At 35.3% G+C, this 20,166-nt stretch overlaps 1 protein-coding gene across 1 annotated transcript in view; it reads left to right on the forward strand.

Annotated features, from left to right (window-relative positions):
• ARHGAP15 (Rho GTPase activating protein 15) overlaps positions 1-20,166 on the forward strand; it is a 631,557-nt gene that overhangs the window by 111,981 nt on the left and 499,410 nt on the right. Inside the window, exon 6 of the mRNA XM_007964884.3 lies at positions 12,433-12,522. Within this exon, the coding sequence (XP_007963075.1) occupies positions 12,433-12,522 (90 nt within the window). The remainder of the gene's footprint in view (positions 1-12,432; positions 12,523-20,166) is intronic.

Genomic DNA, 20,166 nt, shown 5'->3' on the forward strand with positions numbered 1-20,166 from the left:
GAAATCTAGACAATACCATTCAGGACATAGGCACAGACAAAGATTTTATGATGAAAATGCCAAAAGCAATTGCAACAGAAGCAAATAGTGACAAATGGGGTCTAATTAAACTAAAGAGCTTTTGCACAGCAAAAGTAACTATCATCAGAGTGAACAGACAACTTTCAGAATGGAAGAAAAAAATTGCAATCTATTCATCTGACAAAGTTCTAATATCCAGAGTCTATAAGGAACTTAAACAAATGTACAAGAAAACAAATAAACAACCCCATTAAAAAGTAGGCAAAGGATATGAACAGACACTTCTTAAAAGAAGACATACATGCAGCCAAAAAACATATTAAAAAAACTCAACATCACTGATCATTAGATAAATGCAGATCAAAACCCCAATGAGATACCATCTCGCACCAGTCAGAATGGCAATTACTAAAAAGTCAAAAAGAACAGGTGCTGGTGAGGTTACAGAGAAAAAGGAACACTTTTACACTGTTGATGGGAGTGTAAATTAATTTAATCATTGTGGAAGACACTGTAGTGATTCCTCAAAGACCTAGAGGCAGAAATATCATTTGACCCAGCAATCCCATTACTGAGTATATACCCGAAGGAATACAAATCATTCTACTATAAAGATACATGCACGTGTATGTTCATTGCAGCACTGTTTACAATAGCAAAGACATGGAGTCAACCTAAATGCCTATCAATGATAGACTGGATTAAGAAAATGTGGTACATATAGACCATGGAATACTGTGCAGCTATTAAAAGGAACAAGATCATGACCTTTGCAGGGAAATGGATGGAGTGGAAGTCACTATCCTTAGCAAACTAACACAGGAAGAGAAAAACACACTTATAAGTGGGAGCTGAATGATGAGAACACATGGATAGAGTGTGGGGAACAACAAATACTGGGGCCTGTTGGAGGGGGGTGGTGGGGAGAGGCACAGCATCAGGAAGAATAGCTAATGGATGCTGGGCTTAATACCTTGGTGATGGGATGATCTGTGCAGCAAACCACCATGGCATACGTTTAGCTATGTAACAAACCTGCACATCCTGCACATGTACCCCTGAACCTAAAAGTGGAAGAAAAACATTGTATTTTTAAAAGGTACAATGTGATGTTTTGGTGCATGTATACATTGTGGAATGATTAAATCAAGCTATTAATATATCCATTACCTCATTTTTTGTGTGTGATGAAAATATTTAAAATATAATCAGTGATTTTTAAGTATATAGGATGTTATTATTAACTATAGTTACCACGCTGTACAATGGATCTCTAGAATTTATTTTTCTTGTCTAATAGAAATTTTGTACACTTTGAGCAACATCTCCCCATACCTTTTCCCCAAACCCCCAGGCCCTGGTAAGTACTATTCTGCTCTCTGCTTCTAGGAGTTTGATGTTATAAAAATTTTACTTTTAAAAACGGAAAACTTTTCTAAGTCATTTAAGGAACTATTAACTTTTCCAAACCACTTATTCAGCCATAACCTTGGAAGCAAAAATGGGCAACATAAAAGGCCTCATCAAAATAATCGGTTTTCAGCCTGGCCCACATATTGAGACCCTGTCTCTACAAAAGTTATTTTAAAAAATTAGTTGGATGCGGTGGTCCACGCTTATAATCCCAGTACTTCGGGAGCCCAAGGCAGGTGGATCACCTGAGGTCAGGAGTGTGAGACTAGCCTGTTCAACATGGAGAAACCCCATCTCTACTAAAAATACAAAAAGTAGTTGGGTGTGGCGGTGCACACCTGTAACCTGAGCTACTTAGGAGGCTGAGGCACAAAAATTGCTTGAACCCAGGAGGTGGTGGTTACAGTGAGCTGAGATCCCATCACTGCCCTCCAACCTGGGTGATAGAGTGAGACTCTCTGTCAAAAAAAAAAAAAAAAGCCATACATGATGGTCATGCACCTATAAGTCCAGCTACTTGGGAGGCCGAAGCAGGAGGATCACTTAAACCCAGGTGTTTGAGGCTGCAGTGAGCTATGATTAAGTCACTGCACTATAGCCTAAGCAATAGAATGAGACTCTGTCTCTAAAAAAATAAAAATAAAAAATAAAATAAATAATAATTTGTTTACTTTTACAAAATATTGTTTACTTTCAATATGAGTAATGAACACACACATTAATTAAATAATGCAATATATCTAATGCTCATTCACTGTAGTATGACTTTAACAACAAAATGAACTTATTTATGGAGGGAAAATGATGTGATTTAGCAAAAAGATGAAAATAGTTTCAATCAGAAAGCTATTCATGAATTATTGAGTATTCCGTGCAAAATGAATATGGAATGATTTTATCTTTGTAGAGTGAGTATTGAGCCCTTATTCAGACCCCTGCTTAAGAAGATCATGAAAAAATGGAGGGGCAAACAAAAGATCTATCAGCCTTAGACTAATGAAGGCATTTTAAAATCTCTGTTTAATCATTTAATTCTCGTAATAGTAGTATTCTTGCCACATCAGCATGGTTATCATTGATGCAGTATGTTAGTATAGCTGTAGATTGCACCATCATATGGCCTCATCATACATTTAATGATTAGAAAAAACAAGTTACAGTTCAAAATCTGGAGGATAATGGGTAGAGATGGAAATACAGAGAAGACAAAAAGGAAATTAAAGTCCCGTGTTTTATTAATGTAAACTTTGTAAGGAAAAAAAATCAAGTGACCGATATTGCTATAAATGAAGCCATGTTCTCTGGTTATATTTTTTTCAAGTTTTGGCCATTAACTATAATAAATTCTGTATCTTACATAATTTTTAATAACCACAAAAATCCATGAAATTGACAGGATTCTTTATAAATGGATCAGAGCTTACTGTCCCTCAATAAACCTCACCTTAGGCTCTCTCAGAAAACTATTTTAATTATGAAGCTTGTCTCTCTGTGGTTTATCATTTTGGTCAATGAAATGCATCTGTTTTGGAGCTTGCATTTCTCTAAGATAAAATGAGCTTTCACCCCACAGTGCATTTTTAAATTTATAGAGTATATGTATAGTCTTTCTTAAAAATTCACTACTAAATTGAAATGCTCTGAGAAGCAGTATCACATTAGGTAGAAACAGGGGCTTTCAAGTCAGATCACCTGGGCTAGGAATCCCAGGTTCATGTTTTACTTGCTGCTCTAGTTTATTTTCAAATGTTAATGATAACTTTATTTTCACATATTTCTTGGCTATCTCAACTGCAATATGAGATTAACAAAGGTGACTATCTCATAGAACCACACGTGAGAAAATTGATGCAATGTGCCTGTCACAGAGCAAACATAATAAATCTTAATTGTATTTATCATTGTCGTTATTATTACGTGAAGCAATAGAGTACAGTCGTTAGGAGTAGTGGCAGATGAGGGAAGGGTAAAGGGAGAATGTGGGAAAGATCTGCATGTGCCTAGAAGTCTTTTTGCTCACATTCCAGTGGTAAGAATGAATAATTGGCCACATTCTGATGCAAATAGGGCTGGAAATAAAGTCTTCAGCTGGCGAACTGGCTCCCAGTGACAACTAAAGGTGCTTGAAGAGGGACCACAGCACACATTTTGGTGGAGAGCGATTTGCCTCTGCCATAGTGAGAGCAACATCAGTTGTCTCAATCCTGGTTTTCTGGAAGACAAAGCCTGAATTAAGAGCCAGGCTTTATTTGGGAGGTACAAATCCAGGACACAGAGAGGGAAGTGAAAAGGAAGTCAGGCCAGAAATGATGGGGAGTGGTACAGGGATGTTACCATGTTGGCTCCCCTCTACAGTGAGCTTCAAAGAGACAGAGAGAAGAGGGGCTGCAAGTACACTGGTGAAAGCTTAAACCAATCTATGGGAGGAAGGGAGCAGAAGAAGGAAAAGGAATTTATCTCCCATATTTCTTCCCATTTCCTGCATTTTTCCCATTTCCTGAACTTTTGGTTAAATTTCACCACCCAGAGTCTTCACTTGCCTGCATCAGTTGGACCTGCCTCAGCCTTGGGAGGCTACTCAGAAAGCCAGGTCCCACAGCCTGCCAAGTGGCATTTCATCTAAAGTAGGACGTAGTGGAAGGAGCCAAAGGCCCCTCTATAATCTGGCAGCCTTGGAGGGGAAGTCTGGCATTCCAAGAAGGTGACTGGTCATTCTCAAGAGGTGGACTGCATTGCCCAGGCAGAGATGGTCATCTACAGGGGCAGCTGAGGTTGACTGAGTGGATGATAGTCTAAGGGGAAACTCTGAGGAGGCACCTGAGACATCAAAAGTGTACCCAAGCTATTCACCTTGCAGAAATAAATTACCTTTTTAATATAATGTAAATGGAAAACTGTATCAGTTGAGAACAAAATAAACTAAGTAGAAGCGATTATATTTATTCCAGCAAGATTTTGATTCAGAAACAAATGCATTAGGTGCTCATTTCTTGAAAAGTATAGAATACTTTCTCCTCAAAAACAAACAAAAAGCACATAACATTCTCGTGCCCACAATCACTAACAAAGGTTTATTTTTCTAAAAATGTGGTTTGATTTGGTCATGTAATATACTGAGAAATTTCACTGTAGAAACAATTTCTGTTATTATTAACGTCATTTATATTCATATACATAAAACTCACATCTTATAATCAAAGTATCCTCTTTTATGTTGACAGGGGCCATACTTTAGACATTAATAAGATCAGGTATCCATTCAGTCCTCTTTCCTGAATCATTTTGCCCAAATGAGAATATATAAATGAGTTTTATCCTCCTCCATGAACAATTTTCCAGAATCAAAACCAGTTATGTGATAAAACTTAATTCCTCTAAACAGATTTTGTGTTTCGTGTTTCAAAATGATAAGGACAATCTGAGTCTATATTCTGGAATAGCAATTAATCCAAAATAACAAATGGCGCTAATAACCTATTTCATAAAATCTGAGCTTTGTCTCTCTTTTTGAACCACATCTAGTAATAAGGGTATAAGTCTGGGTGGTCAAATGATTTGTGGCCTGCGTATATGCCCAATCTTCATCATGGAAGCTATCATCAAGCTAAAGAGCATCTGGCCTTTGATATTTTCTTAATATACATTAAAAGACTACGGACCCCAACTATCCCATAAAGAAAAATGCGAAACTTAATCCCACAGGTTTAATCTAAGTCGGAGAAAAAAATATTACAGAGAAAATACTCTGTTAGCTGTTATTGGGAAATGGTGAAGATAGACGAAGAGAATAATAAAAATCAGAAGTGCGAGAGACCTAGGGTCAATTTTTAATGACTTCACATTCCTCTAAAAAAGAAGCTTTTATGTTTTATTGTCCAAAAGCAGTAACTCTTAAATAATTCTATTTAAATATTTTAAAAATCAGTTATTTCTATTCTAAGTTCACCCCAGAAGAGATATGGTGTGTACATTCTTAGATTTAAATTCATATTTAGTCATTTTTAAAAAAGTGTATTTTTATAATGATGTACAATATGATCCATTGGCATCATGCTGTTCATTAGCAGACTTTTTCTTGTATTTTATAGCTGTAGAATCAGAAATATGTTTTCTATTAAAGGATTCTTTAATTTCAGGCTTCTTGAATAAAATCTTGATTGTCTTCCAAATAAATTCTACAACTTTACTGAACGACTTATTCCAATATTTAACGTTTAAATACTGAGAAGTTTTTCTTCTAATAATCTCTATTTCCTAAAACTGTTCTTCAGGCATAGGTCTTTCTGCTGTAGCTTTGTGAAAATGAACTACTTATTAGGACAATTTTTACACAATCCTCAAGCTATTTATTCTAGTTTTCTCTTTTTAAAGTGAATATATTTATTATTACCAATAACTTTGTTTTTTTTCTGTCATACTTTTGAATTCACCCCAAATCTCTATTAACTTTGATTGTACCAGATGATCAGTTCTTAAAGTCGGTATAAAATGGAAATATTATCCTGTAACCACCTACATACTTCTTTCTTTGTAAACTGTCATTCTGAGATGTATTATTTATTTTTATTTGTTAATGCATTGGAATCAACCCCAATATTTTCCATTGTCATTCTCTATACAGTTCTTCAATTATTTCAGTAGTTCACAAATATCTGTTGAACACTTGTTTGGGGCCACTTTGCTAGATTCTGAAAGAATAAAGAACCATAAGACAAACCTCCTTCTCTTACTGGATAGCTAGGGGAAAAAAACACACCAAAAAGGAGTAGCAATGTGTGACTAACAAGAGTTGTAACACAGTATGTTTCAAATAGGAGAAATGGTGGAAGGAGTAAGTGACTACCTGCAGAGGCGAAATTCTCCCCGTGGATATTTTTATTTTTTTAAGTTGTGTCTTGAAAATGAGCAAGATTACAGCAGATGGCAGGCAAGCAGGGTAGATTGAAGAGAGAGATAAATGTATTTCAGATGAAAAGAATGAATGCATACTCAAATCCCAAATGTCTGGCATTGTGAAAACACATTGCATTTTGGAAACTGCCATGGATGTAGCATAGCTGGTGTGGAGAAGAATGGGAGAATGCATAGAACCGAGAGGGATGGTTGGAGGAGGACAGAAAGGAGCTCGTATACCTTATCAAAGGATTTGGACACTACCCCATAGATAAATGTTCCACAATGTGAGGTTTGTGTCTTTGAGGGGAAAAAAGGTCAAAATACAGAGAATGTATTGCAAGGGGTTTTGGCCACAGAGGCAAGAGGTAGAAGAATTCTGGTAAGAGAAAATAAGAACTCTACTGAGGTTAGGGTCATGAGATGGAGAAAAAGGAACTAATTCCAGAATTTGAGACTTTGTGCCTTTTGATTATGGATGGTGAAAGAAAGGAGGGAGTTAAGAAACTTTCAGGTGAAGGGAGTGAAGGGATTATTAAGTAAGACAAGTAATAGAGAAAAGGAGGCAGGTGGGAGAAGAAGATAATGATTTCACTGAGGTGTCTGTGCTACACTCTCATGATAGTGTAGAAAATATAATTCTGACACATCAAAGTGAGCTGGGGGCCAGAGGCACCCATCGAGGGGTCAACATATGGCAGGGGATGGGGCAAGACTAAGGGCAAGACCAAAACCCATAGGAATCACATGAGTGAGGAGAAATGATGAGGGCCTAGAACGTTAAACCTGGGGTTACCAACATTTAGAAAGTGGGAAGAGAAAGAGGAGTCAGTAGAAGAAACTGAAAGGGAAGAGTATAAAAGGTGAAAGAAGAATTTAGAGAAAAAAATGCTTCCATAGCCAAGAAACAAGAGGGCTCTAAGGAGAAGGGCCAACAGAATCTAAGAGTGTAGAGTTCAAGTAAGATGCAGATGGGAAACAAGGCATCAGATTGTTTTTGTTGACCTTAATGGTTAAGACATTTTAGAAAAGTCAAAGAAGGAAGTAAACATCAGACTACAGTGTTGAAGAAGAGAATGGAGTCTGGGCAAACAGAGAACATGAATTGAGGAGAAGGATGAATCTGGCAATAATGGAAAGGAAATAAGTGAGATTGAGAAAAAGTGAGGGTGTGGAGTTGATGCTTGCTTTTCTTCTATTTTTTTCTTTATAAACAGGGGTGATGAACATAGTTAGAGGCTGAAGATATAATCTATTTGAGAGGGAGAAAGTAGAAGGAAATGTGAAATTCTTATACTTGGACAACTCCGGAAATGAGGGACAAGACTGGATGAAATTAGGAACTAGAGACAAATAATCCTTGGGCAGAAGGAGTAGCTCTTTCTCTGAGGCAAAGCAGGACATGCCTTGCGAGTCCTTTCTGTGCTTTATGGTACTGACAGGTCAGGTAATTTGACACTCACAGAGGCCACTGTCCTGCCAAGGTATGGTAGTTTATTAGACAGACGGGCCAGTCACAGCCCCAGAATTCTGGGGCCAGAAGACAAAGTGGGAAATGATGACTCAAGGAAAAAAATAGAAAATGTGAATTATTATTTTTGGTTCTGAAAAAGATGTTGATTTTTAGGTGAACTAGTAGGAGGAAAAGATGAGTGTGGAGGGGAGGCCATGGATTCCATTGTGATCAAAACCCTAGAACTTGGAATCTGATAAAAGTAAATTCATATCAACTCAGGCACTTTCTAAGTACATGATCTCATGTCAGGCACTTGGCCACTCTCTGCTTAGTTTTCTTCATGTGTAAGTTGAAAGCACTGGTAATATTTTCACAAGATTGTTGTAAGAAGTAAATGAGAAATCAATATTAAGCTTTCAGAGTGCAATAGAGGAAGCTATCATTAAACTTTATATTCGTTTGTTTATTTGGATTACACAGACTAAGTATGAAAGTGGGAAGAGTTGTGACTGTTCTAGCACAAGGGCTATGATCTCCATGAAGTCGGAACAAACCATTTCGTGGGGTGGACTTATAAGGGTTGAAGCTTTCAGAGAGCAGTGTCAAGAGGAAGAAGAGAAAGTGACTAGGAACACATACAAAGTTTGCTAAGCAGAGTCAAAGGCCCAGCTGAAGAAGGTAGACATTATTTGTAATATTGCTACCCTAACTAGTCAAAAGTTATTTCTCCAGTATTCGGGGATATGAGGAATATTATGGAGGGGCAAGCAGATGAGAGTGATATCCTTGGAGGAGAAGGCAGGTGGAGGGGGTGGTTGAAGTAACTGTGGAATCAGGAATATAAGCCTGGACATGAAAGGAAGTGAAGCCAGGAAGGAATTCAGAGACTGGGAGATTGCACAAAGGTCGATTATTTTAATAGCATCAGAAACACACGTAACAGGGTGGGGGTAAGAAAATCTCCAAAAATGGAATCTGTCAGATGAGCAGCAGAATGAAAATCACTGAAGTGGAGACAAGGTGAAGCAGTGAGATTGGAAGGAATGCAAGAGACTGCGCAAGGTCCTGGAGAGGATAGCCACGGACAGGGGTTGGATTGTGATAAACCTATGCCAGGTGCTGTGGGATTTGCCTTAGGAAGCTGTAGGGTAAACACACCCGATAGCAATAGCTTAAGAATCCCCTTGGAATGACCCTCTATGACAGACACACCTGAATGTGTGTTTCAAGCTAGGGAATCCAGGAACAGCTAACCTGGAAATTCGTTCCTTGTCCATGAGAAACACCTGAGCCCTCATCCAGTCTCGTGGATCACAGGCCGCACAGGTGAATGAGGCTCTGAGGTTTGGGGTGCGGTGGATGAAGGTTGCCAGGTGGAGGTCCTTAAAGGGAGGGTGTTAAGTGAAAATACTATATAAACTGCATGCTGGTAGCAAGAGGTTGTGGTTTTCCTGCCCAGCCCTCCGCTGCTGGGCTGTGTAGTTATGTTGTCCAGCCCGCTGCCACTGGTGTATTCCTGTACATGAGATGGTTCTCCTGTCCAACCTGGCACCACTGGCCTCTTTCCCTGGTATGTAAACCCTTCGTAAAATCCCATAGCTTGTTTGCTGGTTCTGGGTCTCATCTTTGGCCTCTTGAACCTCAGTCCTATTGGGGTTAATAAGGATTCAGCACAACAGATATTGATGAGAACGTTTTGAGATTGACAAAGCTAGATGATGAGAAAACTGTAAACGCTTAGACTGTTTTTACCCACAGGTTTCCTTTAGCCCTATAGCATATGGAGTTTGTAGATAATTATACAGAAATCTAAAGCTAATGTGAGATTTTTTCAAGGAAGAGTCAGTATCTCCCTTATCCCTGGAGTTCAGGGAGCCCAGCACAGTGGGTAACACATTGACACATAGTAGGTGTGCAATAAATGTTAATTGAGTGTGTAATATCACATTCAATCCAAATATGAGTCCATTAAACCGTTTCTCACTTTTCCAAATCACAAACCAAAGACTGCTTAACCATTAAAAAAAAATACAAATCTTAATTGCTGTAAAATTGGGAATTTTGAGACACTTAAGTCTTCCTTCCAAAGCACAAAAGCTAGTTGCATTTTGGTATTTTTCCTTCATTCATGAATTCAGCAAATATTCATTGAACAACAACTATGTGCCAGGCACTGTTCCATACATTGGGAAAAACAGTAGAGGGAAAGGCAAACAAGGCCCTAGCTCAGGGAGCTTAATTCTAGTGGGGGAAACACAGACAGTCAGCATATAAAAATATATATGTTAATTTCAGTTAGGAGGAGGGCTGCAGTGAAATTAAAATAAGTAGTGGGATGGAGAGTAACCAGGAGTACTGGAGTACAGCTCTTTTATATATAAGACGGTCAAGGAAGACCTCTGACAAGGTGACATTTAACTGGGAACTGAAGGATAAGAAGGAGCCAGCCGTGTGAAGATTGGGAGGTATTCCAGGTAAACAGGTGGTGTAAAGGACCTACGGCAAGATCAAGTTTAACAGAGAAGGACAAAAACAAGATGAATATGTCTATTCTGGAGTCTAGTGAGAAAGCCATAGCTTTTCCCAAATTCTTACATGTTTTTAGCATATGATCACAGTGTATATTCAATTTTTAAGGACTGCATCATGGTTAAGAACCGTCTGTGCAGTGACACTGCTTGGATCTAAATCCTGGCCACTCTTTTTCTAGCTGGGTAACCTTGAAGAAATTGACCTAACCATTCTGGCAGGTTTTCTTACTTATAACTTAGCGATGATAATGCCTACCTCATAAAGTTGTGAGTGTAAGATTTCACAGAATCATTTGGTTAACATTTATTGCACACTTATTTTGTGTCAATGTGTTAGCCACTGTGCTGGACCCTAGAGCTCCAGAGGCAAGGAAAATACTGAATCTTCCTCATATTAGCCTTAGGCTTCTGTATAATTACCCACAAACTCTCTATGATACAGAGGTTATACACTAAACAAATTATTACTAATTGTTGTAAAGTACTTAGGTAAGTACCTGGAACATAAAAAGTGCTCTTAAAATAATTATACCTTTTTATTTTCCCCTGACTTGACTGTATGGGAAAAATAAACCATTTTGTTACATACTCTTAATGATTATTTTTGTTGGATCTGAGTATCCCCTAATTTAATTAAATCTAAAAGAAACATGTTGCTAATTTTTCTACGTCATAAATCACTTCATAAAGAACATCACTATCATGCTTTGAAATCTTCTAAAATAGTGATCACCTGGGTGGCAGAGTGTGGGTGAACCAGTAAAAACTTTACACTGATCCAAATCTCTTGATTGGTTTCTCCAGAGGTTCCTAAATAATAACAACAAAAAAGGTAGTTATGCTATCAAATTCTATCCTGCCTGCTAGTTTATCCTGTAGGAAAGTTATACAATGTTTCAAAAAAAAAAAAAAAAATCAGTTGCCAGAAAACTTGTAATTTACCGTTAAAAGACACATTTCTGGCTTCTGAAAAAGTCTATTTATGTTAAACTTATAGAATTGGATATAATGGCTAAGAGGCAACAAATGTGGACAGAATGTTTTTAAAATATATTTACCATTCTTTCATAATTTCATGTTTTATCCTAAAGTTCATAATGTTAAAAACATTGTCTAAAAATATTATAAGCTTCATATACTAACATTCTAAAGTATTTTATGGACAATGACTTGAGAAAAGTATCGAATGTATAGAGAAACCTAGAAAATTTATCTATGGAGAAACTTCTTGACAAAATAGTAAAGAAATTCTCCAAACTGCTAAACATTTTAAAAAATAATTGGTGGTATGGAGGTATGCAAATACAAAGTTGTATAAGGATGATTAACTTGAATCAAGTGAAAATATGAAAAGACAAATATGAGTGATTATTGTGAATTACTGAAATAAAAAACATCTTGTAAGTAATACCCACGTTGTAATTGTGTAGTAGGAAGCACACATTATAATCTATTTTGTCTAAGTCAAATTTACTAAATGAAATTATATTTATGTATATAGTCTTAAGTCTGAAAAGTGAATTTCTAAAAGGCATAGTTGACACTTATATGTAAATATGCATTGAATTTGCTAATATGTGAAACACAAACCTGCAAGGGGACTTTGAGATTAATCCACCTGCTCAATTTTCTAGATGATGTGGTCAGATTCTAAGCAACTTTTAGTCGCAAAGCTAAAACTCTAACAGTTTTTTGCATTGCATTATGATTTATCAATTTTTTCTTTTACTGTTAGGTCTAAAAGTAATATAACTTAACATGCTTTTATGTTACTTTAGCGATTGAAGAGCAATATTCCATATTACTAAATAATAGATTTTAAAACTTATTATTCTTAAATTACTAAAGAATACCATCTCAACATATCAGTAGTCTAGATATTAATTTTTCCTATGGTCTACAGTTAATTAAATAATTTTAAAAATAGGTCTTTAATTTTAGACATTTAAAAATATCAGGTCCCAAATAGAAATTCTACAAATTAGGTTTCCCCTGGGGAAAACAAAAAAGGCATTATATCATAAATATGTATAGTTACTAACTCAAAAACTCCTATTTCTCTGACATCCATCTATAATGTTGCATCCTTTTATTCTTATTTCATTTTTGTGTTTACAGAAAACTGGGCACAAACCAGAAAGTGTGGATTTGTGTGGAGCACACATTGAATGGGCCAAGGAAAAATCGAGCAGAAAGAATGTCTTTCAGGTAAGAATGTTACATATATTCAATTTATTCCTGTTCTCTCTAAATCTGAGTTCTCTTGGGTAACTAAAATAAGACTACCTTCTTGTGATGTGCTCATGTACAAGAACTAGTTGTCTGAAGGTCATGAAAGGCAACTCCTCTTCCCAGCTGAATTTTTGGTTTTTTGGTTTTTTTTCTGGTGACTGGTTGCTATCTGAACACAAAATATATGTTGCATGGTGATTAATATAAACATATAAAAGTCATTGAAGTTTGCAGTATATGTAGTAGATGTCTGGGGTTCAAACATAGGATGTTTGACTTAAATAGATTTGATCTAGAATTTTCAGATGCACACAAACTAAGATTCACCAAGTGTAAGCTATTTACATTCATTGACACTCTTGCCTTCCAGTCATTAATTACATTTACCAGTGTAACTTACAAGAATGGAAAGGGCTGAACAGCTATTAAAAAAAAAAAAAAAGATTCTTTCATATTGTATACTTTAGTTTTTTGAAAAAACAACTTGATTCATAATTACAATCATATTCCATTGAATAGCAAGAACCAGATGAAATCCTTGAGAGAGATAAAATTGGAAAATGTAATTTCACATGTTACCAAAATCACCTAATTTGCATGATTTATCTGGCAATTAATAATTTTAGATTATGGAGTTTGATTTTTGTTCTATTTTATATGAAATTTTTATATTTCCAAAGTAACCAGTAATTAGATATATTTCAGGATTTATATAATTTAGTAGAAAAGAGAGATAGATTATGATAATTATTTTTAAATTAAATGTCTTCTGAGAGCATGTTGGCCCTTGAATAGAAGTCAGTTCTTCTGTTCTTAAATGCTTTGTTGAAATTAATAATTGGGTCATATAGAAGCATAGGTAGGTGACATTTTCTACCTATACTCTTCACCGAGGGGAAGAAGCTGGTTTCCAGTTTGGTTTGTATTTTCCAGATGCTATTCAGGTATATCCAAATAATTTAGGTCCATTAAATATTTTAACACATTCTGGAATACATTACTATTCTGGTTCTAGTTTTATTTTACTTAGGTATAGAGATTTTTTTATCAAAAAAGAAAGTGAGAGGATATATACAATTATTATTTGTCAATTAAAAATAAAATTAAGGAAGGAAATAAAAGGGAGAGAGAAAAGATAGAAGAAAACCAAAAACACTTGTCCTGAAGTCAATGCTCTAAAGCTGAAAGTGACTAAAATGTGACTTTACAGAATCAAGAAGGAGAAATACACTGTCCTTTAAAGCGAGGAACTATAGATCAGTAACTTCCCTTTTTCCCCAATTTCTTACTCTTATTATTCTACCATAAATAACACAATTTAGAGGTTACAATCCTAGCCTTATGACAACCTAGATGATCAACTTAAGAAGCTCTGAACTAGACCGGGTAAGCTCAGTGGTAGAGCCTCATTATGTACTGTGAATTTAGCATCCTAATCACCAACACTGTAAAAGACATTGAAATTTGCCATAGACATTATTCTTGGACGATAGCAATTCTTTGGAGATGGGCTAAGCCAGCCTTTTTCAGTTTCTTCTGTTAATCTTATGAAGAGTTAAATTAGTTCACAAATGAGGATGACAGTCAACTATATATGATGCATAGAGGGCTGAAAATATTGATGAAAAATTGTGTATATTTTTATATAACTATGAGCATTATGTGCACAGATATACATGTCAGCCACCTATATTGATAGTGTGTATCATCCCAATCTTTCCAGGATGTGACTAACCACCTCCTGTTGCAATTTTCTACTTGATTTTTATATTTTTGAATGTAGATCCTTCCAAAGATATTAAAAAGTATTCTCACTTTTGGTAGCTTTCTGGAGGTGAAAATTTTGCCAGCTAGTTTTGTTTGTAATGTAATTGAACAGTTGATGGGGCCTCAGTGTTCTTACAGACACTTTTTAAAAAATCTTGTACTTTTAGAGAAACAAGAGGTGATCATAAGGATATTGTGAATAACAAAGCAAAAGAAAAGATTCAAGTTTCATGTTCGGTTTCATTCTTTTTGAGTGAATCCCTTGGTTTCCTTGTTGTGCTGAAATCTTTTCATCACCTAAATGCATGAGTTTTGGTAAAATTTACTAATACATATCCATAGATCCAGACTATGAGAGTAAGCCTTTTGAGAGGAACAATATAAATAGCTTTTATAGTTCTGTTAACAAAAAAGCATCGGGAAGGATTTGCCAGAGAGCTAAATCTAGATGACTTGCATCAATATTTGATTAGATACATTAGCTGGTCGAACTCTCAAATGATCAGAATAAACATGATTATATCTCAAAAACATGGTATTAAGGCATTGTTGGACGTTGGAGTGTGTGTGCAATGGTTTCATTATCTACAGAATAATGAAGTATTTCTTCCTGACTGAAAAAGACCATCATAGCTTCAGCTGATGTGCTACATCGGAAATAGCTTTAGAATTCCAAGTTTGAATTAGGCTTGGTGTTCAATCTCAGTCTATGAATTATAGATTACAGATAGCAAATGACTATTGAGATTTTTGGTTCAAGGAAAATCAAAGAAGAGCAAAATTAGAAATAATCTTAAAATTTGAAATCTCTCTTTTAAAAAAAGTTTGATTGATTAGCAATTGTATGCCACGTAATTACAATGTCTGCAGAGAAGTTGAACTTAAAATGAATAGGAAAACAAACAAAAAATTGTGTGTGCCTGAGAGATGCTTGCAAGTCTCAGAAGCACACATTTGTGACAACCAAAAATGGACAGAATTCATTTATTTCATTTGTTCATATATGCTCTTTGGATCTTTGAGTTGTTTTCTCTTTGTATTAAAAGCCAAGTTTTCCTTCCTAGTTGAAATCCTGTCAAACAGTTGACATGGATTCAATCTTATTTGATTGGCATGTGGAAACATAACAATGACAACATTAATTATTAAGTTTTAGTATTCAACAACTTTCAGTAAATCAGAATGATGCTCGCTTGCTAAGTTTAAGAATATCTACATATTTTATAACAGCATACTCTTTGGCCTAATTGGTACTTCTTAATAAATAATAAAAGAATTAACTTCTATAACAAAGTATATATTAGATGTTGTAATTTATATTAAAATATATACATGTATATATGTGTATAAAATATATAACTTATATACATAAAATATATATATGCAAATATACATATGTATATATACTATACCTGTGTATATACACACCTTATAGCTTGACTTTAGGAAATAGAGTTAGCACTTCCACACACAAACACAGAAAGACACTACACATTTATAAAAGATCATACAAATTCTAAGTTAAAATGGTAAATGTCCATTGCTGCTAACTTTTGTTTAATTCTGCATTTATGTTCATTGTCAAGGACTGTCACAAGTTTGATGTAGTCTGAGAAACCTTTAGCAACTCAGCTATAATGAGCTGGGTACGAGTTTTCTTAGTTAAGAGCAACACTAGGTCTTCATCAGGGATAGAGTGAATAAAAAGATTTATGTTCAAACCACATGTTTTAAACATTCCTGCTAAGTGCTAGTTTGCTCTTTGGTGTTTAGCCTGAAATTTAAAGCACTAAGGATTAAAAGGATTACAAGATAATCTTAAATAATCCTAAATGTCATTTACAGAGAGATAGTTGTAATAACTAAATAAAACCATGTGAAAGGCTGGCAGCATTGTCAGGCAGCTTCCTTCACACAAGAGGGGCTACTGTCGCCTTGTTTCCTGGCTGGGCACATTAGGCAGTTACAGTCTTTCAGTAGGAAGTTCAACTGAGAAAATGGCTGCAAAATATTTTAGAGCAAGTTTGTTTAAAAAAGAAAAACCTCTTGTTTCTAAATTGAAGGAAATTTTTCAGTTAGGTTTATGCCTTTTCCTTTGAACACAAGCCTTTCTGAGTTAAATATTTTGGAAAGTCTAGGGAAAGGAAGTTCGTGACATGGCTATCAAATAGACAACTGATATATCTCTAAAAAATTCCCCAACCTCCAAGGAGATACCCCACCTTATTAAGTATATGAGTGTCTCAAAGTACTATAATTGTTTCCATGTCATTAAATTTAGTACTTAAATATTCTTTACATAAATATTCTGTCATGTAAATTAATTTTGTCTCCCCAAAGAAAATATATAGATAGAAACTATATCCCATATTGTCTTCTACTTATTAAACCAGAAGACTGAACTTTTCAGCTGAATAAGTTGTTACTGCTAAGGGTAGAGTTGCATTCCTTTAGTAAAACGAAACAAAACAGATTCACTCCGGTTTTTTTTTTTTTTTTTTTTTTTTAAAATAGGAATTTGTATCCACAATGTAGTCCCTGTACTCCAAAATTTCCAGGGTGTCAATAGGGAGTAAAGATGAGGAAGATAACTGTTTCCTGGGTCTTTTTCAAGTTATAAGACAGCATTTAAGATAGTTAAGATAATTAAATCATTTTTACTCTAAAAATTTACCTTTTCTTAAAGCCAGACAGTGACTGGGCCTCAGTTTTCCTGAGTTTCCTTTAACAAAGTTTTTAAAAAACGTACACCGGGCTCTTCTATAGATTACATGCTTTCAGTAGGATAATTCTACCAATTAATAAATCATGGGTGTTTAGGAATATGTCAATTGCCTGCTTGCTGCTTGAAAGGCAGAAAAAATTAAATGACTTAAGATGAAAGTCTGTTATCCTCCCCCTGCCACCACCAGTTTGTAACCTCAACAAATATCATGGTCACATTTCCTGGATTTGAGACTCTTTTTCAAGATTCTTTTTCAATATATTAAAATATAGATCTCAGGGGACAGATTCTGTCCCTAAAAGTAAACCTCAGAATAGATTTATCATAATTTATATTACTTTTCTGACTTTGAATGGAGTCTTCTGACTATAATGTATATTAAACATTTTTATGCAATATTCTCCATGGATATGCATTACATTTAAACATAATTTGATCTTTCTGATCTGAATATGTCTTAGCTTAAAATGTTTAAGTACTACTTAAGTTTATTAATGTGAAGATAATTTAATAACATCTTTAAAAAAACTATAATTTTAAGCCAAAAGGAAAACTGCTGGTATTGTGCTTTTATCCATTTCCTTGTGTTACAAGTGGTGGTTTAAAATAAATCTGAGCTTTTACCAATTTTCTCTTTCATTTTTCAGTGCTCGTAGTTAGACTAAATGCAAAAGGATGATTCTTCACATTCATACATGCATTAGATTTCCAGTAAAGTTGGTTTCATTTTAGAGAATTACTCAAAGTATCTCAAAAGACACGACATTAAAAATAGACCAGAGTAAGAGAAGCACTAATGTCTAATACAGTGTTTTTTGCTCTACAACTTGTCCCCAATCATTTTATCTACCTATTAGGAATTCATCCATCATTCAGGAGGTGCAGTGGAGAGAACACATGAGTCTGGGGACATGTGTTCCAATTTGGGCTGTGTCAGTTGTAACTTTATGTAAAACCCAAGGCAGGATCCTCCTCCAACTTTGTCACGCCAATGAAATATGAGATGACCGTCCTCACCTCACCTGCCCATCTGTGTAAATACTAAAATGAAGCAATCCTATATGTTGTATGTTTGAGAGCAACTACAAAGAAGTGATTTTAATATAAATACAGCAGACTTTCATTATTCATCTACTAACCACACTATCTCACAATGTTTTGAGGGAAATTCCAGATATGAATTTTAGAAGAATAGGGTTGAGAGGGGTAAATATCTGTGAAATGCAACTCAGAATTTCTGCTCTACTTCTGGTCTTTTTGTCACCTTCTGAACTTAATAGACTGACATTTAATACAAAACATGAAAATATTTTCATTTATTGTGTAACTAAGAATATAGATCCTTAAGCTTATTTTTAATGTGCTATTCTTATTGTGTCATTAATGTAATATCCAATTAAGTTAATCAATGACATATTCAAATTAATACTTAAAAGTATATCACCCTGAAAGTCCCCTACCAAGCTGTTAATAAAAACTTGCAAAAGGTAACTTAGAGACAAGTGTAGCAACTATGTCCCAAGTGAAAGAGGGACAATAGTGACACTTATTACTCCCCTGCTGAGGTATCAGTACAATACTGTTTTTCTGATTGAAGGGAAAGAGATATAATTATTTGTATGATTTTTAGCTTTACTTTTGTTGATGGGGTTACACAGATTTTACACAGAAGGTGACATAGAATTTTATAATTAGAGATTTGATTTAGGAATACGAATGTCAGGGGTATATAAAGATTGAGTGCAAATGATAGAATCTGGGAACAGGAAATAAAATTGATTGTAAGAATCTAGATGAGACCAAGAGAGCACATTAGCTTTGATGAAAGGAGAAACAGAAACAAGAAGATGGATGGAAAGCACATTCTGCAAGTGAAGAACATGCCTATTGGTTCAGATAATGTGACTTGGGAACCATCGTCTTTTTGCAGGTTTAATTTTCTAAGAAATAATAAACCTTTTTTAAAAGATATATTCTGGAGATCTACAATTAAGATATATAAACTAAGTATATGGTTAGGGAAAACAACATGAACTGTATGTTGCCTGGGTGATTCCGTGAAGCTCACTAGTCAAAGTCTTAGACATCAAGGATGTAGGCTCATTTACACACCTTCATTGTTTCACTACTAGAGGGCATAACGCTGCCTTGCTAGATTCATTCTTTTTGAACTATCAAAGCAGCATGCAACTGGATGACAGAAAAGATTGAAAATAGTAGTATTAGTACATTTTGGTCCTCAATTTTGTATTTCCAAAATAACATAAATCAAAATAAAAATGAAAAAAAAAGTCAACTTGGCTTCTTCTGTTTCTGACATTTCAGCAGAAGAATGGATGCACATGACCTAATGAATTCAGACAACTGGATAGCTCACTTCACATTGCCTTCTGGAATAGCTGGCTATGTGAGCTCAAAGATACGAGTTGTGCAGTTGTAATAAATTCTGGGTTTTAGTCTGACACCAGGCTAAATGCACCATGCTGTTCTTCATTTACCGACATCATATCATGAATCCCCTCCTCTCATGGAACATATTCTGTTTCTTGATGTTTTGGTAGAGCTAGTGTGATGGTCTCTATGCCATCCATGGGTTCCTGTGGCTTGCAACGCACTTTCTCTGTATTCCCATAAGCAGAATGAGACTAAGTGAGCCACGTGGAGATCAAACCTGAGACTTGACAGGATGCACTCTAACCTGGGCAAAAGAAACGACTGCCACTGGGGAATTTTATGGAGTAAAGTAGAATCAACAAGTGTATGGTTTTTCTACTTGTTATTTTAATCTCATTTATAAAGTATAGAAAATACTATATTGATGCTAGCAAGACAATATTCAAGCCAAAGGATCCTTTTTCATATCTGTTTCAATATTTTTTAGTTTTAAAGAGAGCAGCCATGTGTATTTCATGCTGTGTATGATTTTTAATAGCAAACAGACTTTTTCCAGAAAAAGGAACAATTTAATCCCTAAAGCTGGTACGTAATAGATGGGGCCAGTAAATGGTATCACATTTTACAGCTTGTCCATAAGGATGACACAGGGTGAAATAAAATTGAGTGCTTTTGGATAGCATAGGATCACTGGCGGATAGATGATGCTATTCAGTTTTTAGAAACATAAGGTA

This window comes from Chlorocebus sabaeus, chromosome 10 (assembly GCF_047675955.1).
Source record: "Chlorocebus sabaeus isolate Y175 chromosome 10, mChlSab1.0.hap1, whole genome shotgun sequence".
Taxonomy (NCBI): domain Eukaryota; kingdom Metazoa; phylum Chordata; class Mammalia; order Primates; family Cercopithecidae; genus Chlorocebus; species Chlorocebus sabaeus.